Source organism: Puma concolor, chromosome C2 (assembly GCF_028749965.1).
Source record: "Puma concolor isolate L17-30 chromosome C2, mPumCon1.1.hap2, whole genome shotgun sequence".
NCBI lineage: Eukaryota > Metazoa > Chordata > Mammalia > Carnivora > Felidae > Puma > Puma concolor.
In genome coordinates, this window is record NC_141675.1 from 36,342,458 (window position 1) to 36,367,597 (window position 25,140).

At 44.0% G+C, this 25,140-nt stretch overlaps 1 protein-coding gene across 1 annotated transcript; it reads left to right on the forward strand.

Moving 5' to 3' along the window:
• The first annotated feature begins 32 nt into the window (after window positions 1-32).
• Window positions 33-24,251, forward strand: TRIM42 (tripartite motif containing 42). Its single transcript, XM_025913891.2, has 5 exons — window positions 33-543; window positions 4,331-5,028; window positions 11,127-11,950; window positions 14,922-15,146; window positions 24,000-24,251. The coding sequence occupies exons 1-5, from the start codon at window positions 203-205 to the stop codon at window positions 24,084-24,086; spliced, it is 2,175 nt and encodes a 724-aa protein (XP_025769676.1). The 5' UTR covers window positions 33-202; the 3' UTR covers window positions 24,087-24,251.
• Window positions 24,252-25,140: the final 889 nt, after the last annotated feature.

Genomic DNA, 25,140 nt, shown 5'->3' on the forward strand with positions numbered 1-25,140 from the left:
CAGGCTGATATAGGTAAATGCCAACCCAGGAGCTTCCTAGTAGGGAAGCCGCCTGTAAAGGTCTCACAACAGCCAACCTCTTGCAACCTCCAAGCTGAGGACCTCATCAGAGGGAGGAGGGACTCCTGCCTGGGAGCCCACAGGATTCTGGTAGAGAAGGCGTCAAGAGCTCTGGGCAGCCAGTAGCCATCATGTAGGCGCCATGGAGACTGCCATGTGTGTTTGCTCTCCATGTTGTACATGGCAGAGATGTTGTCCTCAACTATGCTCCTGTCTGTGCTGCAAGTTCCTCTTCACCTCAGAGCGGAACTGCACCTGCTTCCCCTGCCCTTACAAAGATGAGCGCAATTGCCAGTGCTGCCACTGCACCTGCTCTGAGAACCCCAACTGCCACTGGTGCTGCTGCTCCTGGGCCAATGACCCCAACTGCAAGTGCTGCTGCACGACCAGCAGCAACCTCCAGTGCTACTACTACGAGAGCCGCTGCTGCCGCAATGCCACCATCACGTTCCACAAGGGCCGCCTCAGGAGCATCCGCACCTCGTAAGTGCCGGGCGCCTGACGGGGCCCTTGCCAGCTGTGGGCTCCATACGTACCCCCGCCCCAAGTCCCTTTCTCCCTCTGAAAAAAGGAGGCCAAGAACTTTGTAGCAATTAAGCCTGTCCTAAACAGCCAGTGACCACATCTAGCCCTGAGTCCCACATCCACGCCCCACCAGCTGTGTGACTAGGCACTGGGCTCTCTCACCTGCACTAAATAGTAGTGGCTAATACTCAGCGTGTAAGCCACTTCCCAGGCACTGTGTGCCCCCCAGCAACCCTCACAGCACGCCCACCACACCAACGAGGAAACGGAGCCTTTGGAAGGTGAAGTTGCCCAGAATCACACAGCTAGTAAGACGCTGCCAGATTTTGAACCCGGATCTGTGTCTTAACTTAAAAATGTTGCACTGCAAAATGGAGAGTATAGGATCTGTTGTGATTCGGTGGGTTTGGGGATTAACGTATGCACCTTGTAATCTGTTACGGGATTTAAAAATATAACTTGCCCTTTCTCTTCCTCCTCTGAACTTTTGATACCTTCAACACTTATTGGAAAAGTAGTAACTTCCACAGGCCACTTTTGACCCCTATGTCCTTTATAAGTACCCTGGACCAACTCCTGCTAGCCTTCTCATTCTTCCCACCTGGAAGTCATGCATCTCAGGGTCTCAGTTACTCACGTGGGGCATGAATGCTCTCTGACAAGCAATTGCATATTCTCTTCCTGCTCTGACCAAGGCAGTCCTTTTATGTCACATGTGAGGGGAGTTTGGAGTAGCAAGGGCAGACTTCTTAGAGAAGGAAAGATCACAGCTCAGAACCATAAGAGGAGAGCTTTTGGAGAGGCAGAAAAATGAGACGCAGGTTTGAAGCCTTTCAGGCTGGAAAAACAATTCTGTGAGTAAAGTTTCAGTGAATTCAGGAGAAGGATATGATCCATCTTGCAGTTCAGCACTTAGGAGATGCTTAACAGACACTACTCTCCATTCAGGGAGCTCTTGTGGTGTTTGCATGAGTAGAGGATCCAGGGGTTCTGGATGCAAGTCCAGAGGTTCTCAGGTGCAGAAAGTAGCATCCACATTCCTCTCTCCTGACTCAACGCCCCATTTCCTGCATATCAGCCATGGAGAGTCACTGGCCACAGTTCAACGGAGGAGGGATGACATTGGTGTTGTGGGAAGATGCCTTAGGTCAGTAACTCCCAAACTTTGCTTTACAGGAATCACCTGGGGGTCTTTACAAAGGTCCTCACTGCCAGACATTCTGATTTCATTGGTCTGGGGGATCACCTGGACATCAGAATTGTAAAAGCCACCCCAAGTGATACTAAAATGCAGATGGCCTGGAGGGATCAGAGGGAAGCCAGGAGACGTTCCGGGTGACACAGTGAGAACCCAGGTGCTAGGGGAACAGGCCTGAATTGAAGGGAGGGTGTGTGCAGAGGAGGAGAGGCCAGATATCTCAGCAAGAAGGCAAGGCTGCTGGGTCTGGTGGCTGTTTGGGCATGGAGCCACAGCCACTGAATGCCCGGGTCCAAGCCTGAGGCTTTCGGAGGATAGTCAGAGATGCTATTGCAAGTGTCAGGAGGTGGGCAGTGGGTACACTGAGGCTTGTCTTCCATCTGGCCTCTCTCCTGGTTTCTGAATCCCTACCTCCCCCTGCTCCTCATCACCACTTTCTGCTCAACACCTTGCTCATCCAGCCCACTCTGGTCTCAAGTATCTCTTTCTGACTTTCTCATTTCTTTCCCACTTCCTTTTTGACCTCCACCCAAACTCCCTGGGCTGCCTCTCAGCCCTGCTGTTTCTTCTACCAATGTCACCTTCCCTCCCGCTTTATATTACACCATGCCATCTCCCTTTTTATATTACACCATGATTCTCAGAGTCCTACCTTATTGAACTAAAGAGGTTCATCCAGCTACCACGTGTACAACTCACTGTCCCTCCAGTGACCCCTTTAGGGCCCAGGCAGGAGACTGAGAAAGCAGAGAGGGAATGGGCTGAGAACATCGAGGCCAGCAGGCCTAGGATCCAGCATCCAAATCCTTAAGGGATGAACTTTCCGGGAGCCTGAGTGCCACAAAAGGCATTCTCTGCCACCACAGGGCCATTCCCATTCAGTATGCTTTGGCAACACCTTTGACTGTCTGGGCTCTGAGACATAAGTCCATGGGGAAGGAGATAGGAGCATATAGGAACCTCAAGAAGTCAGAAGCAGAAGAAAATACAGCCACAATGTCAAGATCAACACCCAAATATCACTAATGTGAACAGAAGATAAGAGACAGGATCAGTCACAAATTGTGTATCTGTTTACCTCCATCCCCACAGCTAATTCATTTATTTTCATAAACTGCTTTTGCCCTGATTGTAGCTTCTCAAAATATGCATTTGAATTTTACAAGTATGCTTTTACCTCATCCATGGTTCCTACAATTAAATACATGAAATCCACCTCAGACAAATAATCCACACACACACACACACACACACACACACACAAATAATAGAAGCATATACTTCTCATGGACGTGACCACTCTTTTCCTCTACTGTGGACATTAGCTGGCCGGTACCAGAGGGGACTAATTGCCGAGGCCACATTTATTGAGTCCTTACTATGTATCAGCAGTTAGTCACTTTATCATGGATTACCTCATGTAGACTTTGTAAAATTCTCATGAAGGAAATAGTATCCTTAGCTTTGACCATTGGATTACAGATGAGAAAAGTGAGAATGGGAGGGATTAAGAAATTTGTCTCGAAGGTGCAGCTCTAAATGGGTACATTCCATCATGAACAATCTGTCCCTAGAGCCTAGACCCTTAACTCTTACCTGTCGGTCTGCTGGTTCTAGGCTTGGTTCTAGGGACTGACCTCCTGGTGTCCTGAGGACACTTTACCCAGCCTCTTCTGTGTTCTACCCTATATACCGTAATACTGATGATGCCAATGCCTGCCAAGCAAGAACATGCTTGTAGGTGGACAAGATTGGATTTACTGAGTCACTGCACCAAGTGAGAACATACACCATGGTGAAGAGTAAGGTGTCTCAGTAAGAAGGCATCTGCAAGTTATTATGAAATTTAGGCTCATTTCAGGTGAGGATGTGGGGGTAAATCTCCTATCAGGTATCTTAATAAAAATCTGGTTTACAAGATGGGAAGGTCACAGGGCACCAAATGCTGCAATCGGTGAAAAAGCAGCAGTCGCTCCCATGAACCAGGATAGGCGAGATCTGGTCGTTTTGTGGTTTGGACGATGTTCTTGTCTTGCCTGCGTTCAAACAGGAGGAAGTGGTCTTATTTCTGCTTTGCTCCATCACAGTCCCAGAATGGCTTTGTCGGGTGTTGGTGTTCTGTGACTTTGCTGATGGGCAACAGAGCACTGAGGCCCCACTGATGGTGCCAGACCAGTCTGTCCTGCTTTCTTGTCTTCAAAATTCACAATGTGCAGTCGTTCAGCACTTACTGTGTTCCTGGGACTGCTCTCAGTCAAGCTTTGTAGGTATTAAATGTAGTTTTAGTCCCCTCAAGAAACTATAATGTGACTACTAATTTTACAACGAGGCAAAAGGCAGAGAGAGGTCAATTAACTGCCCTGAGGTCACCCAGCTAAAGGATGTTGGAGGCAGGCTTAGAACCTCAGTGCCCTGGCACAGAGCCTGTGCTCCCCACCATCACACTGGCCTGCCTGGCAGTGACCCCCAGTTCTTCCAGAGGCCAGAAATGGGGTGAGCTCTGGAGCCGGCCTCCTGAAGTCCTCCCATGTCCGCTTCTCCTTCCAGCTCCAAGACGGCGCTGCGCATCGGCAGCAGCGACACCCAGGTCGATGAGGTGAAGACGATGCCCGCCAACAGCAACCTGGTGCACCATCTCTCGTGCCCCCTGTGTAACCGGCTGCACCTGCACTCGTTCATGCTGCCCTGCAACCACAGCCTGTGCGAGAAGTGCCTGCGGCAGCTGCAGAAGCACGCCGAGGTCACCGAGAACTTCTTCATCCTCGTCTGCCCCGTGTGCAGCCGCTCGCACTGCATGCCCTACAGCCACAAGATGCAGCTGCCCGAGAACTACCTGCGCGGGCGCCTCACCAAGCGCTACATGCAGCAGCACGGCTACCTCAAGTGGCGCTTCGACCGCTCCACCGGGCCCACCCTTTGCCAGGTATGCCGCAGTCGGCGCATCGCCTACAAGCGCTGCATCACGTGCCGCCTCAACCTCTGCAACGACTGCCTCAAGGCCTTCCACTCGGACGTGGCCATGCAGGACCACGTCTTCGTGGACACCAGCTCCGAGGACCAGGACGAGAAGATCTGCATCCACCACCCGTCCAGCCGCATCGTCGAGTACTGCAGCCAGGACAACCAGCTGCTCTGCACCTTCTGCAAGACGGCATTCCACAACGGCCACGACACCGTCAACCTCATCGACGCCTGCTCCGAGAGGGCGGCCGCCCTCTTCAGCGCCATCGCCAAGTTCAAAGCAGGTCCTGGTCCCCTCCCCTCCCCTGCACAGTCACCCCTAGTTCAGGTACTGATGGGGAGAACGGCTCCAGGCAGTCTACTTGGTGAGAGCCTCCCCCACCTGGTGGGCCAGTCCAAGCACTGGGAAACACTGAGCCAGGCTGCGCACTGGCCTGGTGTGCACGCCGGGCAACCATCACCAGCCTCCTAACCTCCCTGGGCCTTGGCTTTCTCACCTATAAAATGGGTATAGCGGTAGTAACTCCGCTGGGTGATTGTGAGGATTAAATGGGTTATTCTATGTGAAGCAGGCAAAAAAGTATCTGGCACATAATCAGTGCAGAAAGATTCTATAATCTTGGTTATAATCTTCATGACCTTGGGCCTCATTTCCTCCTTTGGAAAATGATGAGTTTGATCTTCCAGTATCCTGAAGTTCTGTGAGCTTTTCCGAAGGGTTTTGTCACAAAAGTTGAGTATCTTCGGTGTTTTCCCAATTTGCAGAGGGAAACAATTAAATCGATGTTGAGAATTATTTCAATTTAAAATTTTCCCCGACAGCGTTTTCCCCAAAACTTGCAAACACCAAAGTAAACAAACTGGTAACAAACACATAATAACAGAAAAACTCAGAAATAGCCAATAACATTCTGGTCAACAGCTGGTTTTTCCTCTGCATGCCTGCTCAAGGTTATTTTATATTGGTTACCTATAAAATAGTACATTTTGGTTAAGGGAAACTGAGCCTAGTTTCCATGCTAGAACCCAGAACAACAATATCTTGCAGGGTTCAGTCAAGAGCCTCATTATTTCTGGGTGCGGATCCACTTGATTAGACATGAGGATCTCCGGCATCCTTTTAGGGCTCTTAGCCCCTGGGAATAGCTTCCTTGAATAGAGACCTACTTTGCCCAGGCCCTTTACAAGAAGTATGCCTGGTCTCCTCACTCCTCCTGCAGTACAGGAACTGAAAGTCCCTCCATGAATAAGACAATGGGGATTCCACGAAATCACTGGCACAAGGCAACTTGTAAATGGCAGACCCAATCTATCTGACTCCAACATCCATGTTAAATCCATAACATTCCTTTGACAACCTTCTCTGTGCTAAACAGCGACCAGAATCTAAAGACTGGAGGACTGGAACACAACAGAAACCACCACCACCACTACCACCCTCACAATCTGTGGTCTATCTCATTTCCTTAAGGACCGGCCTGCATCAAGTGACCAAAGTGCCCCAGATCACCCCAGCCCTTTCCCTTTGTGTCCATGTGTAAATATGCCTGAACATATGAGTGGGAGAGTTTTTCTCTGAGCTGCACATAAAGGTCCTATTGGATGTAGAGATGGGTCAGAGATGGACTTTGCTAACTCTGTCACTTAGGACCTCTCACCAGCATGGGTGTTTCAGGAATACCTTCATTTCTCAATTGCTTATACTAGGAAACATTGTTTGTCGATTGATATTTATTCTGTTTTGGAACCACCATCAGGGAAGTCTCTATATTAAAGAAACTCTATAGGAGCCACATTACCAAGCAAATGGGTAGTCCCACTGGTTCCCAGAGGGTTTCTTAAGGTGGACTCACTGCCTGGGCTCGGCTGGATTCTCTGGGGCCTCAGCATGGGTTGCTGCCTATAGTCTGCTGCGCCCCCCATGCAACTATAAGAGGCCCGGGCCTTTAACACAGGAGAAACCTAGGATAGTTTTCTCAGAGTGCAGAGCACCTAGAAGCCAGACAATGAAATTCAATTCAATATGAGGGGACATCAGTTCAAATTCCAAAGAGCCCAGCAATTGGAAGGAGACAGGGGTCACCTTCATGGCATATCCATTTATTTATTTTTTTAATTTACATCCAAATTAGTTAGCATATAGTGCAACAATGATTTCAGGAGTAGATTCCTTAATGCCCTTACCCATTTAGCCCATCCCCCCCCCAACACCTCCAGTAACCCTCTGTTTGTTCTCCATATTTAAGAGTCTCTTCTGTTTTGTCCCCCTCCCTGTTTTTATATTATTTTTGCTTCCCTTCCCTTATGTTCATCTGTTCTGTGTCTTAAAGTCCTCATATGAGTGAAGTTATATGAAATTTGTCTTTCTCTGACTAATTTCGCTTAGCATAATACCCTGTAGTTCCATCCACGTAGTTGCAAATGGCAAGATTTCATTCTTTTTGATTGCCGAGTAACACTCCATTGTGTACATATATACCACATCTTCTTTATCCATTCATCCATCAGTGGACATGTGGGCTCTCTCCATACTTTGGCTATTGTAGATAGTGCTGCTATAGACATGGGGGTGTATGTGTCCCTTTGAAACAGCATACCTGTATCCCTTGGATAAATACCTAGTAGTGCAATTACTGGGTCCTTAGGTAGTTCTATTTTTTATTTTTTGAAGAACCTCCATACTGTTTTCCAGAGTGGCAGCACCAGCTTTCATTGCCACCAGCAGCGCAAAAGAGATCCTCTTTATCTGCATCCTTGCCAACATCTATTGTTGCCTGAGTTGTTAATGTTAGCCATTCTGACAGGTGTAATGTGGTATCTCATTGTGGTTTTGATTTGTATTTCCCTGATGATGAGTGAAGTGAAGCATTTTTTCATGTGTCTGTTGGCCATCTGGATGTCTTCTTTGGAGAAGTGTCTGTTCATGTCTTTTGCCCATTTCTTCGCTGGATTATTTGTTTTTTGGGTGTTGAGTTGGTAAGTTCTTTATAGATTTTGGATACTAACCCTTTATCTGATATGTCATTTGCAAATTCTGTCAGTTGCCTTTAGTTTTGCTGATTATTTCCTTTGCTGTGCAGAACCTTTTTATTTTGATGAGGTCCCAATAGTTCATTTTTGCTTTTGTTTCCCTCATATGGAATATCCATTTATATGTAGGTAGAGAATTTACCCTGTCCATCCTTTCTGAGGGAACCCCCTCACCCACCCCTCAAATTTTTTTAATTAAAAAAAATTTTTTTAATGTTTATTTATTTTTGAGATAGAGAGGGAGAGAAACAGAGCATGAGCGGGGGGCAGGGTGGGGGGAGGGAGGGCAGAAAAAGAGGGATGCACAGATTCCAAAGCAGGATCCAGGCTCTGAGCTGTCAGCACTGAGTCCAATGCGGGACTCGAACTCACACACCATCAGATCATGACCTGAGCTGAAGTCAGACTCTGAACTGACCGAAAGGTGCCTCCACCCCTCAAATTTTTTTTTTTTTTTTTTTTTTTTTTTTTAAATTTTTTTTTTCAACATTTATTTATTTTTGGGACAGAGAGAGACAGAGCATGAATGGGGGAGGAGCAGAGAGAGAGGGAGACACAGAATCGGAAACAGGCTCCAGGCTCCGAGCCATCAGCCCAGAGCCTGACGCGGGGCTCGAACTCACAGACCGCGAGATCGTGACCTGGCTGAAGTCGGACGCTTAACCGACTGCGCCACCCAGGCGCCCCTCACCCCTCAAATTTTTTTAACCAGAGTTCAAACTTGCTTTTAAGGACTCAACTTATTTTGGGGGAAGGTGCCATAAATCTACATTTTATTTTTTTTTTCAACGTTTATTTATTTTTGGGACAGAGAGAGACAGAGCATGAACGGGCGAGGGGCAGAGAGAGAGGGAGACACAGAATCGGAAACAGGCTCCAGGCTCTGAGCCATCAGCCCAGAGCCCGACGCGGGGCTCGAACTCACGGACCGCGAGATCGTGACCTGGCTGAAGTTGGACGCTTAACCGACTGTGCCACCCAGGCGCCCCATAAATCTACATTTTAAATAAATCTTCAAGTAATTCAAAATCAGGTGATCTGACAATACACTGAGAAACTCTGGGTCCTGGAGGAAAGATCTAGTTTGGGTCGTTTGAAGCTGTGGTGTCGACCCCCAGGTGCACACTGGAACCCCCTGGAGAGCTTTACTAACTAGGGCCAGCAGCAATGACACCATCCAGGAGCCCGGTAGGCATGCAGAACCTCAGGCCTCACCCATACCGATTTTGTGGGAATCTGCACTTTTAACAAGATCCCCAGAAGATTCCCGGCAGCTGCTAACTGCCTCACCTGGATTCCTGAGCCCCAACTCAGGCCAATTCATAATCTCAGCAAGTGAGGCCAAGAGGAGAGTTTTCTTTAAAGTTCTCCCAGAAGATTCTGGTGCTCATAGAGGACTGAGAACCACGACTGGAACAATTAAGAACATAGGCTTTGGACTCAGATAAATAGAATTAGAGACAGGCCTTGGTTTCTCCCATATACTTGCTGTGTGACACTGGACAGTAACTTAATCTCCCTGAGCCTTAGTTTCCTTATCTATCAATAGGAACAATATCTTCCTCATAGGAAGATACATGTAATATATTATAATAGAGAGATATGATCCATAATATGTGAATTATATAGATCTGGCCCATAATATTTAATAAATAATAGCTACTTTTAGTGTATTTCCTGAGAGAGATATGGACTTAACTTTGCTCTAGGACCAGCTCTTGCAAAGCTGCCATATTTGTAAGATGGGAGGAGGGGTGCTTCTGGCCTCCTCTTTCTTTTCTCGTGGTGCTGCCTCTTTCCCCCTCACCTAAGGAATTTTTATGCTACCTCTTGGGACTTTACATAAACTTAATTAATCTCTAATGAAGCAAGGAATTTCCTATGCAAGATTCTTTGGCAGTGAATAACTATTGAATAGTCAAAGAAATTAATGAACAAAGTGGAATTTCAGCTGCCATAAGCCACAGTAGGGCTTGCACTGGGGAGGGCGGGAAGCGTTTCTCAGCTCCTCTGCAATCACCCTGATAGTTTCCTGTTCAGCCCCTGTCTGCATTGCTTCCTCATCCCTTGTGTGCCAGCCTGAGGGAGGAGGTGGGCAGAGGAAATAGCAGCTTCACAAAATAGGCCGGAGAGTAACACTTACCCCAATGATGTCAGAAAACAGGACAGAATGGCTTTCACTCAATAAATACCTTTCAAGCCCTTCTACACACCCTAGTCATAGTGATAACTAAGAGAGCCATGCTCCCTGTTCTCATGGTCTGACAGGACTCCTGGGTTTCTCTTACTCAAATGCACATCATTGTTAAAATGGCCACAACCCACAAAGGTCCAGCTGACTGTGCACCTGGGAATATGTTAAGAACAAAGTACAAAAAAATCTTGGGCACGCCTACTCCTGAGTAAAATCTGATGAGGATTATAGCCCATCAATTCACTACAAAGTTGGCCTATCAAGGGAGGACCTTACCTTTAGACTAGCCCACAGAAGGTTGACATGTCTTCACATCACTGTCACTGCCTGATGCCTAAATCACTGTAAAGCCAATAAAGGTACTCATTTCAGAGAGATGTACCACATACTCTCAATCATAGCATCCTCTACACTATAGTATCCTTGGATTTATGAGTGTCTTGAGCATCGGTGCCCTCTCATATTCATATCTGTATCCCTAGTACCTTGGAAGGCATGTGACATAGGTATCCAGTAAATGTTTGTTGAATGACTGAGTGAACTTAAAATCCAAAAACCATGTAAGAGGATTCAGAACAAACTGGGTTCTCTTTGAAGTGCAATAGCAGACTCTGTTTTAGAAAGAAATGAGGAAAAGGCAAGAGAGGAAGCCCAGCTGATTTCCTACTGTTGTCTAGGGCTGGGTTTTGGTGAATGAGGCAAGGCAGCATTTAGAAGAAGTCATCAGAAATTTAGTTCTTTCTCTTGCCCCTGCAGAAGCTTAGCTTTCACACAGGGAAAACCAGTCACTTTGAGACATCACCTCTTCTCAAGTCCAACATGCTGACACGTGATGTCTGAAACTCATATCAAGGGTGGCCTTGAACTTTCAATTCCAACCCAGAGCCGCAGGGATTACTATAGCTATAACTATGCCAAGGAAAGAAAGGCTGGGACTCCTGAGGGAAGTATTAGACAAGGAGGTGGCGGTGGGGGGGGATCCTGAGGGAGGCCAGATGCATCTCATAAACCTGTTCAGGCCTATTGCAGTTCAACTACAAGTGCCCTCCCTCCCTCTCCACCCACTTTCATGGAATCTGAGGGAATTCCCTGCAGTCAGCTTTGACACCTGGGGAGATGAAAATTTTAACCAAAGTAACTAACCTGGTTGTTTTGCAGTCCGCTATGAGATTGATAATGACCTAATGGAGTTCAACATTTTAAAAAATAGCTTTAAAGCAGACAAGGAGATGAAGCGAAAAGAGATTCGAAATGGATTTCTCAAGCTGCGCAACATTCTACAGGAGAAGGAGAAGTACATCATGGAGCAGATAGAGAATCTAGAGGTGTCCAGGCAGAAGGAGATTGAAAAATACGTGTACGTCACAACCATGAAAGTGAACGAAATGGATGGTCTGATCGCCTATTCCAAGGAAGCACTGAAGGAGACAGGACAGGTGGCATTCCTGCAGTCGGCCAAAATTCTGGTGGACCAGATCGAGGATGGCATCCAGAGCACTTTTAGGCCTGACCCACAACTCCGGCTACACTCCTTGCACTGCATGCCCTTGGACTTCGCTGAGCTCTCTAGTGCCATCCACCAGCTCTTCCCCACAGGGCCCAAGAAGGTATGCTCCTCAGGGGAGTCCCTGCCCTCCCCTTATCCCATGCACTCAGAAATGATGATCTCCAGGAAGGTCACTTTCAGCACTCACAGCTTTGGCAACCAGCAGATATACCAGCGAAGTTCCTCCTTGCTGTCCTTCAACACCACCAGTGGTGAGAAGGCCAAAATGGGTCTGGAAGCCTATGGGCGAGCCCAGTCAGCCACACCTGCCAAACCCACAGATGGCCTCTGTACCTACTGGAGCGCAGGGGCAGAAAACCAGCCTGTGCAGAACAGCAGCAGCTTCCACAACTGGTACTCATTCAATGATGATTCTGTGAAGACCCCAGGCCCAATTGTCATCTACCAGACTCTGGTGTATCCTAGAGCTGCCAAGGTAAGGAAGGCTCTGGGCCCATGACGAAGGCAGGAGGATGGGCGGTATGGAATGGAGGTGGGTAGTCAGAAAAGGTTGCACTTACCTCTTTGACCTCTGGGGTTCAGTCACTCAAATCTGCTCCTAAATTCCTAAAATCTTAAGTAGCACAATTTTGGCTTAAACCAAATAATGTATTTAACTCATAGTCAAAAATCTATCTGAAGGCCCCAACCCCATTTCAAATGCAACCCAATTTGGGAACCAAAGTAATTTGAAGAGACTGCTTGGAGGGTGTAATGTTTCCCAGGGGCAAAGCCTGTAATTGTAGAGAGAACACAGAAAATCCAATTAGAAATATAGGCTCCATTATCTATCAGCAGTGATTCCTCTAAATTGCTACCTTTCCTAAAGAAAGTATTCATACTCTCTATGATTTGGAAAGAATAGAAGGATAATCCCCAATGGAATTCCAATTCTAATCTCATAAGATTCAGTTTCAGAGGGAGGGAGTGTTGATCTCTCACAGACCTCTACAACTGCCATCATCTGACTTCAGGAGACATGACTCCTCCTTGACCCTCTTGACCTAACATAGACAAATAACCATTCCCTTAACATTCCATTCAAATCCAGCTGAACCTAAATCAAACTGTTTATAGAATGTGTTATTAAAGTTCAAGGAAGGAAAAAGATTAACTTGCAATTAGAGATCCTGTTAGAGCATAACTTGCCTCTCTTGGGGTTCCCTACAGGGACATCTCCCAGGCCAGCCCATGGCCTGCTTTCATGTGGCAGAGCCCATCTTTTGCCCTCATAATCTGAAAACATTCCCAAAGACCTTTAGCATCCTTGAAGTCTAAACCATTGGTTCTCAAACATTAATGTGCACCTGGAGGTCTTGTTAAAATGCAGATTCTGTTTTAGTGGGTCTCAGGGGGCCCTGAAATTCTGTTTCTAACAACCTTCCAGGTGCTGCCATTGCTGCCAGTCTGCACACCACACTTTAGTATCAAGGGTCTAAAAACAAGAAAATGAAAGCCAGACACTGACCAAGCTTTACTTTGCTGTTCTCCTGAGACATCATAATCTATGTTTTAGAGTCTATAATCAACAGCAAGAATGACCTTACTCTGAAAAGTAGAATATACCTTCCCATGGGCTATCAGACACAGCAAAGTATCTCTACCCTTCATATAAGAGACACCTACAACTGAGTAACCAAACCTTCATTTCCAAATGATACCAGATCAGCAAAGCCTCCAGTGTATGTGAAAGTAGCTCAGTGATGGCATTAGGTCTCTCCATGCAACTTAGACCTGGGAGATTGGCAGTTTCTCGCTCTGGTGATGTCTGCCCCATAATTGGGCTTGGAAAATAGTCACCCCATGCCACTGGTTAGTGGTCCCTGCAAGAGCCCATGAAAGGGGCCTAGGAAAGTCAAGTCATTGCCTGTCAAGAGAGGACACCTAAATCTACTGCCAAATAGTGGTATTTGATGTGAAGATATCAGTGATCCCTATTAGGATCATGGAATGGAAATCATACAGGAATCCTAGTGTTTAGTGATGCCGAAGATGAAATCTGTGCTGACTTCTCTCTCAAATGATGGTTGACTAATAGCCCACTTTAGGCTTTTGGCATAGAAAACATTCTCAAAGTTAGTCTTATAACTTGTCCAATACGTATCTTAAAAATCCTAAGGATTTTTTCCTAAAAACTCAATTTTATTTCTAGAAAACTTTCCCAGAGAAATGATTAAAAATTCAGGTGAAGATTCATGCCCCCAAAGTCCTCATTGCATCATTATTTATTGGAGTGTAAAATTAGAAACAACCTAAATGTTCGACTACTGAAAGATTAAATCACTTATGGGACAGCTATTAAAATGGTGCTTTACTAAGTTTTTAATAATATAGGGAAATGTATAAAATATAAAAAATGAAAGGAAGCAGGAATCAAAGCAATATAATCCAAACTGTATGCATTTCTGTATTTGTGAATGTTCTAAAATTGGAAGGAAATGAATTTTGAACTGAATTTTGGGATTATAAGTGATGTTTATTTTTGTCCCTTGTATTTTTTCTGCATTTTCCAAGTCTTTTATAATGAGTATGTTTGTTTTGATACTCAGAAAAAAATAAGTTAATTTTTACTGACAAGTTATACAAACTTATAAAAAGTTTTAAAAGTATAAATATATAAAAATAACTACAAATTAATTATAAATTCACAAAATTTTATGCACTTAGGAGTAATTTTAAATTAACTTTATAAACATAATAACATTTAAATTTGTTAAAGCTTAAAGAATACAATATCTGTTTAGAAATATAATCATTTCAAAATATTTATGTGCCAGACACAATCTGCTAATTGATATTTGTTAATAGATCTCTTTCCGAAAGCTGATATATTATGTTTTGAGTGTGAATATATATTCTTCATGCCTTGGGTAAGCCATTGCACCTCTCTGGTACTCTACTTCCTTATGTGTAAAATACAGGCTTGGAACAGATACACTTTTCATTGTCTAGTAGTCTGTGGTTCTATGGGAATTTGCTAAATGTAACCTTTCTGAGCCTCAACTGTAAAACAGGATAATAAAATCTCCCTTCCAGGGAGTTGTGATGACTAGGTGAATTAGGCAATGTCTGACACAGAATCTGACACATAGAAGGTATTCAATAAATGGCAGCTACCTTGGTTAATGGTGTCAAGAGAACAATGGTCACTGCCATGTTGACTGATGGTAACAGAACCCAGAGGAGCATTCTTCTGTTCTTGAAATGCATTATGAGCATCATGTCAGGTCTTATCAGGTAGCCTTTCAAGACTGCTGCACATAGTCCACATTGAAGTCCTCAGCAGCTAGAGGGGATGGGGTCAGCTTAAATCCGCCCCACTGATAGTTAATGACACAAATCTTTACGGGAAAGAAAACTGAAATGGTGTATATTAGTACCACACCCATATGTTCATTGCTTCATAGGTTTATTGGACATGCCCAACAGAAGATGTGGACTCTTTTGAGATGGAATTTTATGAACTCGTTACTACCCCTCCTAACAATGTACAGACAGAGCTCTGTGGGCAAATTCAGGATATAATGCAGCAGAATCTGGAGCTGCACAACCTGACCCCCAACACTGAGTATCTGTTTAAAGTTAGAGCCATCAACAATAATGGTCCTGGACAATGGAGTGACATCTGCAAGGTACTGTGCACATTTTTTTTCTCAGACTTTCTTTGTAAGCTCTGGATGCAGCTCTGTCAGGATGATCACAAGATCACAGAACCCACAGTGTGACTGCCCCCTCTAATCCCAGAAAACTTGTTAACTCAGAGTCAAAGAGAGGGCTGCTGGCCTCAACCAACTTGGCAAATGAGGCCTAAGAATTGTTAGTTCAGTTTGATTCAAAAAGCATTCGGGCCAGGCATTCTGTTAGGATGTAGAGATTCTGAGGAAAATAAGGCATAATCCTTACCTTCAAGGAGCTCAGAGTCTATTAAACAAATAATTGTGGTATGAGAAGGACAAAAAAAGAGTTCATTGTTAATCCCAGTGGTGATTCAAAGCAAGCGTAGGGTGCCAGATTTAACAGACATAAATAGAGGGCACATACAACAAATAATTTTTAATGTAAGTATGTCCCATGCAATATTTTATTTGTTGTTTATCTGAAAGTCAAGGAGTAACCACTGAGCATGTCAGAATGGTATCCCCCAGAAAGAGGGACATGATTATTCCTATCTTCCTTTGTGATTCGAAGCTGACTCTTCTTTATATCTCTGGGGGAATATACATTCATGAGTATAATTTTATTGATACTCAAAGGAGAAAAGGAAGAAAAATACCAAGAGCTATCGTACTGTAGAACCATAATGATGTTCTTTGGGATACCGGTAGATTATGGTAGACCAGTAGATTATGGCTTAATCAGGAATTCTTTAGAGGAAAGACAGTAAGTCCATTCATTTCAGCTTTTGAAAAGGGAAATGTATGGTACAGAGGAAGAGGAGTCTCATGAGACCACTTCCAGCCAGGACAAACATCTAATCCTCAAGGGAACTAGAAAGCCATCAGTTTCTCTCCCTTCCTCTGTCCATCTCTCTGTCGCTGTCTCTGTCTCTCTGTCCTCCCTCTGCCCACACTTCCACGTCTGCTTCTGTTTGAATCTGCACCACTTTCAGCTAGTTTGTAGTATTTCCTCCCCTAAATTCAGCTTGCTTGTGGCTTTGGATTGTCCTGGCCCAACTTCTGTGTGACCAACACAGTCTAACTAGCAACCCTCCCTTTGTCTCAGGTCAAATGTTTGCAGAAGAGAATCTGATTGGTTGCTACTTCTAGTGATGAGGGAAGCACAAGGTAGGGTGGGAGCAGGATTATGCTGTAGGTCATTGTACCAGTAGCAAATCAGCTGAAGGCAGAGGCTCTCTAGTCCATCTGGACTGCTTCTGGAGCCAGCACCCACATGAACCCCTTCCCACTCTCATGGAGGCCAGATACTCACCTGGGCAGGAGGCAGAAGGAGAGAGTCGGCCTGCCTGCTCCTCTCACTCTACCCCAGCCAGCTACCCTGTCAATTGCCCAATTCTTGTTGCCACCCTTCTTTCCCAAGCATGGAACACCCACAGCTGCTACCATATTTTGCAGCATGTCCTTTCGACTATGGATTTTTCCTTCATCTAATTCCATCTGCCTTCTCATTTTTTAGAAATTCCTCAGACATGTCTTGCCCATGAAAGGCACTCAGTGCTGTTACTAATATTTTTAAATGTATCTCCTGTCATTTTTACATGCTAGGCACAAGGACAGGGAGTGGAGAGACTGAAGTGTGTCGGCCCGTCTTAAGTAGATGTTTTGTCCTCCCTCTTAAGCTCTGAACTCCCTGAGAACAAACTTCACATCTAATTCATCTCTCTTTCTCCCACAATGCTTACCACAGCAATGTGCATATCACAGGTTCTTAATGGTTATTGAATGAATACATGACTGAAAATGTGATCAAACAAATGAATATATGAATGAATGTCTAAATTAAAGAGTGAAGAAATAAATGGATGAATAAAATTAATAATTACAAAGTACCATAAGATGCCCAAAAGCTAAGTGTTTTATGCAATCAGTCAAGAAGTAACATTCCCCCTAAAATTGTGTTTATGCGATTAATTTGTACTCCCTATATGGGAAGGAAACTCATTCCAGTTCCTTTGCTTTTTAACACAATTTCTAAATGAGCAGAGCACTAATTAATGAGGTTTTCTGGAAGCTTCATTTTTATCTGACTTGCAGAGCTGCAATATAGATTTTTCCTTCAGAAGTAATTCTTCCTCCCTCTTTGTGATTATATTAGCATTCTAGGGGAAACACTGGTTTCCTTAACATTTGTCATGATTTGCATAAGTAAAGGCTTCAATAGCAAATGAAAATAAGATGGTGTGTTTGAATGACATTTATAAAGCTTCATAAAAGTAATGACTTCAGTTCTTTCCCATAAAATCGAAATACTTTTCCTTTGGCATCGGTCCTATGCAGGTATTCCTGAAAGGTTTCATTTAAAATGCTGTAATGAGGTAGCAGAATCATTTCTTATCCAAAATACAATATTTCCATCATACATACTTTTGAAAAGGAAGCGAAATAACACCTTTCATATTTGATTTTCATAGTCTGTGACTTGCTGATTTTTTTAAGGGATTTTATTTGAAGTATAATATACAAAGCATGAAAATTAACGTGAATGCATTTTAAAGGTCCCATTTATTGAAGGCCGACTCCCTGTCAGATACTGTGTATTCGTTACCACTGATCATGCCAACCACTGGAGGTGGGGAATTATTGCCTCTATTTTACAGATGAGGAAACTTAGGCTCAAGAGGGAAAGTGCTCTCATGTAACTGAAGAAAGAGTTGAGTGGGAACTCAGTTCTCATCCAAGGCTGGAGCTCTTTGTTCTCCTGCACCACAGATTCAGCTAAATCTGGGCCAGTGGGCCCCACCCTGGGGACCTGGCACCTCATTCTGGGAGAATATTGTCAAAGCCAACAGCTGTGAGAGCAGGAGTTTTTTTCTGAGAGGCAAGATTGAGCATTGGACTTGACCTGGTGTGCCATGGCCCAAGGCCCAACTCCACTAGGCTGTAAGCCCAAGGTGGACAGGTGCCTTGCTGGCCTTCCTCACTCCTCTCGGCCCACAACCTTCAGCCAAGAGCCTCTTACATCCAAGAGCCTGATAGTTTTGAAGGAATGAAGAAATGTGTTTTTAGGCAAGTCATATATCCTTTATCCTCAGTTTCTCTTCCTGTTCTTCCTCTAATCCACAGGGTACCTCCTGACCACCATCCACATTTCTGAAAAGAGCCTCCTTACTTTGTCTCCCTCTGACTTCAAATCTCTGCTAACTTCCAGGAAGTCTTCCCATGACAACCCTAACTTTCTATCTGTGCATTGGTTTCCCATTGCCACCATAACAAATCAGCAGCTTAAGCAATACAAACTTACTTATTATCTTACAATTCTAGAGATCAGAACTTCAAAATGGGTGTCACCCAGTAAAATCAAGGTGTGAGCAGGGCTGTGTTCCTTCTGAAGACTTGGAAAAGTTTATTTTCTTGCCTTCTCCAGCTGCTAGCAGCAGCCCACATTCCTGGGCTCATGGCCCCTTCCTGCATTTTCCAAGGTAGCAACATCAGGTTGAGTCCTTCTTACACCTTCATCTCTCTGGCTCTCTTCTGGCTCCCTCTTTCTTTGAAGGACTCTTGTGATAACATTGGACCAACCTGATGATCCAGCATAATCTCTGTCTTAAAGCCAGCTGACTAGGAACTTTAATTCCCCTTTACTGTGACACATAACACATCCACATGTTCCCAAGATCACAACGTGGATATCTTTGGGGGCCAAAATTCTGCCTACCGCAGTCTATAAACCAGATATCCCCAGCTACATCACATTTGGAGGTAAAAATTCAGGCCTAACAATAGTCACAAACTGCTACTTTTCTGGGCTTTTCCTGATTACCTCTTCAGGAAATGCACCCATTCCTGCCCCCACTCATCCCCGCAAATTCCTCCCCAGTCTGTATTGGGGGTCACCTCTGGTGTCTCCCATGTGCTCAGGAAACAGCCCTGCCAACTACTCTCAGTCTCTGCAGTGCTGACCCCTTCCTGCCCAGGCTGGAACTCTAGGCACAGAGCCAGGCTGCCTGGCCTTCCTGGGCATCTTACCTGGGTTTCATGAAATCCCCCTACTGGTTTTACCTCTGTCTCTACTTCAGACCTCCTGTCCAGGCTGAGATATGCATCTTCAGGAGGTGGGGTTGCAGGGCAATCTGAGAGACCAACACTATCCCACACTATCATACACTCAGAATAACTGCCCCAAACCTACCTCACCCACCCACATACTCACAGCCACCCCCTGCCCTGAAATGAGAGAAAAATGGTTTGCACTCCCTATCTCCTTAGGATTTATTCTTTTCCAAATTGCTGCTTGATCCTTCATGCAAATAGAGAATCCTATCACCTGCTCTCTACTTGCTCTGCAGAAAGACATGAACCCTGGAGTGAGGATAATTTAGATCAAGCTGGGCCTATTACTTTTAACTTCATACACAGAGGGTTGAATTAATCATACACTTCAGTTCATGGTCCATTTTCAACAATGGCCCATGCAAGGCCCTTTTCTTGTCTATGTATGTATTCCTTTCTGCAGCCATTCCTTCCCAGACATCCATTCTAATACGTTTCATGTGTATCTTATTGCTTTTATGAGTTCTTACATGGTATGTATTGTTTTGAATGTGCTGGTAATTTGCACAAATAGTGTTGTGTTACTTAACCCTACTTTGTTTCTCACCTTTTCTCCCAGAACACTGTGTTTTTTATGCTGTAGCAATGTAGTTATACACATTTAGTCCCTTACTCCTAATGCGGCCTCATCTTTCACAATGTGCATTTGGGCACCATATTTCACCTGTTCACTTAGCCAAGACAGACACCCAGATGATCTCCAGTAATGATGCAGTGAACAGCCTCATTCGTGGCACTTTGTGGGCAGGATAGGGGTATGAGAATTTCTCTGGAACATTGTATTTGTTTGCTAGGACTGCCATACTAAAATGCTACAGGTTGGCTGGCTTACACAACAGAAATTTAGTTTCTCACAGTTCTGGAAACCAGAAGTCCAAAATCATGATGTTGGCAGGTCTGGTTTCTTCTGAGGCCTCTCTCCTTGGCTGGAGACACTTGCTTTTTCCCTGAGTCCCTCACATGGCCTTTTCTCTATGCCAATGCACCTTTGGCAGGTCTCTGTGTGTCCACATTTCCTCCTTTTATAAGGACACCAGTCAGATTGAATTAGGGCCCTCCCTAATGACCCCATTTTAACGTAATCACTTCTTTAAAGGGCCTCTCTCCAAATACAGTTGACCCTTGAACAACATAGGTTTGAACTGTGTGGGTTTACTTATACACTGACTTTTTACAGTACAGTACAGTACTATATTTTCTCTTCCTTATGATTTTAATAACATTTTATTTTACTATCTTACTTTATAGTAAGAATACAGTGTATAATAAATACATAAAATATGTTAACTGACCATGTTAATGGACCAATTGACCAAGTCATCAGTATGGCTTCTGGTCAGCAGTAGGCTAATAATAGTTAAGTTCTGGGGGAGTCAAAAGTTATACATGGATCTTTGACTGCATGGGGGTCAGTGCCCCTAAGCCCTGCATTGTTCAATGGTCAACTATACAGGCACATTCTGAAGTACTTGGTGTAGGACTTCAACATATGAATTTTGGGAGGACATAATTCAGCCCTTATTAGAATATACCATGAGTGAAATTGCTGGATCACAGAGTATGTGCATACTTGATTTAAATGTGTGCATGAATGTGTCCATAAGGAATGAATGAGGGACTCTATAGCCTAAGCCCCACCTGTATGTGGCATGGTCCAGCTTTCTACTATTTTGTTAATCCAATGGGTACAAAATGCGATAATCTCCTTACTGTTTGAAATTTCATTTCACATGCTTGTTAGTTTTCAGGATTTCCTCTTCTGTAAATAGCCTGCTAAATATCTTTCACCCATTTTTCTATTGCATTTGTTCTTTTTCTAGGTGATTGCAGTATGTTCTTAAATATTCCAGATAATGCTTTTAGACATTGCTAATATCTTCTCTGTTCTGACATTTGCCTATTAACTTTGTTCATAGTGTATTTCATGAAACAACAGAAAACTTCCATTTTGATATGACTGAAGTCATCAATTGTTTTTTTCTTCTGGTTTGACCTTTTGAAGTTTTATTTAAGAAAGTCCTTCCATAGGCTTAGTTCACAAAGATAATCTTCCTCATATTCTTTTAGTATTCTTTTATTAACTTTCACTTTACCTGTCAAACTTAGGACTTTAATCCATCCAGAGCCCACCTTTGTGTGTAGTGCCAGGTAATGATGCACATTTTTGACTGTCTAGTGAGGCAGTTTTTCCAATAGCATCTACCAAGCAATGTCTTTTCCATTAGTATATGGTAAATGTGCCACTGCGATCTTATATTAAAGTGCCATATATTTAAAAGTTGTCTCTGAGCTCTCTATAGTCTCCTGTTGGTCTATTTGTCTGTTTTTATGTCAATACGACACTGGTTTTATTGTTTAACCTTAGCTTTCTGCTTTGTCTTGATGAACTGCTAAGGTAAGTCTACCCATTACCCTTCTTTCTATTTTAAGGTTTATTTATCTAATCATAGGAATTTGTTCCTTCATATAAATTTTGGAGCGAGTAAACTGAATTCCTAAAAAAAAAAAAAAAATCCAGATAGAATTTGATTAGGATAGCATTGAGTCTCTAAGTTAATTTGGAGACATTTGATATTTTTGTAATAGGTCTGACATTTATTAAATCATCTTCAATGTGCTTTACTAGGGCTTTTAAATTCTTCTCATAGAGGTACTATATGTTCCTGGTTAACCAGATAGTTGACAGACTTTGTAGATATTATGAATGTTATCTTATATTTGATTATATTTTCTAATGTATTGCTGGTTTAGAATAAAAGCCATTGGTGTTTGGAGGTTAATCTTGATTCTAGAAATCCTGATAAACTCTCTTATTATTCTGAGAGTCTATCTGTTGATTTTGCTTGCTTTTCCAGGCTATGGTCCTATCATTTATGAATAATGATAGTTATATCTCTTTCTCACAATCCTTGAACCTCTATTTCTTTTCTTTCCCTATACCTTTGGCCAGGGCCATGAATCCTACAGAAAATAGAGGCTGAAATACTTGATATCCTTGTCTTATTCCTAATCTTAATGTTTCTCCATTGAGTTATGATGATTTTTAATTTAGTTTTTGTGGTGTATAATTCTCATTGAGTTAAGGAAATTTCCTTCCACTTCTGAATTGCTGAGAGCTTGTACAACCTTATGCAATTTTTTTGTATTATTTGAGACAATCATATGATTCTTCTCCTTTAGGCATTAATGAAATGAATTACATTGATTTTCTGATGTTAATCTTGACTTGCATTCATGAAATTAACCCCATGTGATCATGCTGTGATTATTTAATATACTTGGTTTTACTTAGCTCATATTTTATTTTGGATTATTGTATCTATGATCATAAGTGAACTAGCCCTATAATGTCTTGCCTATATTGTTTTTATCTGGCTCCAGAATCAATATCTTATTAGCTTAATAAAATGAGGTAGGAAGCTTTTGCTCTTTTCCTGCTTTCTAGAACAAACTTTTCTTAAAAGTTTCTTAGAATTCATTTGGAAAACCATCTGAGCATTTTGGGTAAGGAAGGGGATGTCAATTATTTCAATTACTTCAGTATCTCATAGACTGTTCTCTGTTTCTTTTGTCCTTTTTCATATGATCCCCTTGTTCATAGACACGCCCCAATCCTTACTGCTCCATCCACACATCACACATGATCTTTGTCTCTGGAGACCCTGACTATGACAAAATTCAACTCCCCTATGTTGTATGAGTCAATTCCCAACTCTGCCACAACACTGTTATTCCTTCATTATCACCCACCCCTATTGCTCAGTTTCTTTAACACTATTTTTATTACCCTTACCAGGGCTGTCTCTTTGTGTTATCTCAATTTTTATCCAGCAATGGGTAACATAAAGACTTACTAGCTTTGTATATAGGGACATTGTACAAACATCGCTCTTTGCCACCCAAACCACACCTCCACCCCATCTGCCCTGTGAGTCCTGATTCATCTACACAGAGCCTACTGATCCAGTGGGCTCTCATTCCTGGATCTCAGCCTCACTCCCTAACCGCCTCTTCAGTCAATGTGTACAGGGAAGGAACGGGAATGCTGCCAGACCAGAGGCATGGAGAAACCTAGCACCTTCAAAGAAAAGCAGGGAGATCCACGTGTAAAGCTGAGTCGGTTAGACTTGTAAGAAACTTGTTCAGTGCAGTCTCCCCTTTCCAGGTAGTTCTGACCACTCACTGCGATCACAGACAGTGTGAACCATCAGAGGGAGGCAACTGGCAGATATACATATTGTGGTTCTATTCACCTTTCATCCACTTCTCTAAGAAGCTTCTCTTTACCATAGCCAATGTTGGGATTACAGAGATGAAAGATGGTCACTTCCCCCACACCCCAGTCAGAATGCTCAGTCTGTTAAGAGTCAAACACATTTGATGGAATTTACAAATGATAAGAGCTACCACAGAAGCAATCTCCAGGGGCTGGGGGTCACCTGGAGAGCTATTCTATTGTGAAGCCCACCTGGGGTCACAGCATGCAGTTAAATGAGGTGCCTTTTAAGGAAATGGAACCTGGTCTGTGAAATCCCAGTCTCACCACATATTAGGTATGTGACTTTAGAAAAGTGAGAAGTTACCCAGTCCTTCTGAGCCTCAGTTTCCTCTCACTCATACAGTGGGGTCAGTGGCACCTGCTTCATGAAGACTTAATGAGATGTTGTGTGTAGGGTCTGGTGCACAGCAGTGGCCAAGCTCCTGGAAGCTGCTGTTTCCCTTGTGACTGGTGCCATGGTTCTCTGCTTCTGATTGCAGGTGGTAACCCCAGATGGGCGTGGGAAGAACCGAGCTAAGTGGGGCCTGCTGAAGAACATCCAGACTGCCCTCCAGAAGCGCTTCTGAGCTCCTCGCAGAGCAGGAAGCAACCTCAGCAATGTACCACAGATAGACATATATACACACATACATACGTATTTTTCTCAACATATGCTTCAGTAAGGCTATCACTGTAGGCAATGTTCCCAGGACCTCTGAGTCTTCTAAGAGCTAATAAAAGGAAATGCCTGATGTCATGGCTTGCTGTTTGCTGATTACTTTGAAACTAAGATGGAAAACAGTCCTCAAGTCTCTATGCCTCCAGTAGCTCTGAGCCTAACCCTTGGCTCAGAATTCGGTGGTGTTGTGTACATGGCAGCCACCGGGCCTCGGGGTGGTAAAAGGGGTGGTCTTTTTGCAGTCAGTTCCTGTGGGTATACATTCTGACCCTAGTCTAACTAGATTTTAGTGTTTGAGCAAGTCAATGACTGATGAGAAGCTCATTACCTCACCCTGTTGTCTATTTCAACAATAAGCAGCCAACATTGTTAGAATGCTCTTCCTAACTATGGAGTCTGGACTTGCCTTCCCATAACTTTCCCCATGCTCTGAAGCTTGCCCCTGACCCATAAAGAATGAGAGCACTCCCTCCCCTCCATACTTCTGCTGGTCCCCAGAGCAAAGAACAGTAGAATGCTTGGTTGGAGGCTCCTCTATGGTCCTTGAAAGCAAGGTAAGAAAGAATGGCAGAGTCACAAGTCAGCTCCAGCCTGTCAGAACTTGCCCTGGCCCTTTAGACAATAAGAGGCCCCCAGGGTCTCTTGACTGACAAGGCCCTATCTGCCTAGAATGACCTTCTCCTGAACCCCCCCTCATTTCTGCTGGTAAAACACCACCAGTCTTTAAAGACCCAGTTCAACCATTTCTGGGAAGCCTTTGCTGATTTTCTAGGTAGGGATAACACCTCCTTCCTCCCCTGGATCCTCACTACACAAATTCTCCTCCCCCACTCTCATCCCCCACAGAGATATCTATTCCAGCCCTTGAAACTCAGGCACTTGCATTTGTCCCCAGTCTGTAGGGCAGAGATGGGACCTCATTAATTCTGTTCTCAGTGCCTGGCTTGGTGAGGCTCACATTG

Coding starts and splice junctions, on each gene's coding strand:
- TRIM42 (XM_025913891.2), top strand. CDS start 203: ATGGAGACTGCCATGTGTGTTTGCTCTCCATGTTGTACATGGCAGAGA. Junction 5,029..11,126: donor CATCGCCAAGTTCAAAGCAG/GTCCTGGTCCCC, acceptor GTTGTTTTGCAG/TCCGCTATGAGATTGATAAT. Junction 11,951..14,921: donor TGTATCCTAGAGCTGCCAAG/GTAAGGAAGGCT, acceptor ATTGCTTCATAG/GTTTATTGGACATGCCCAAC.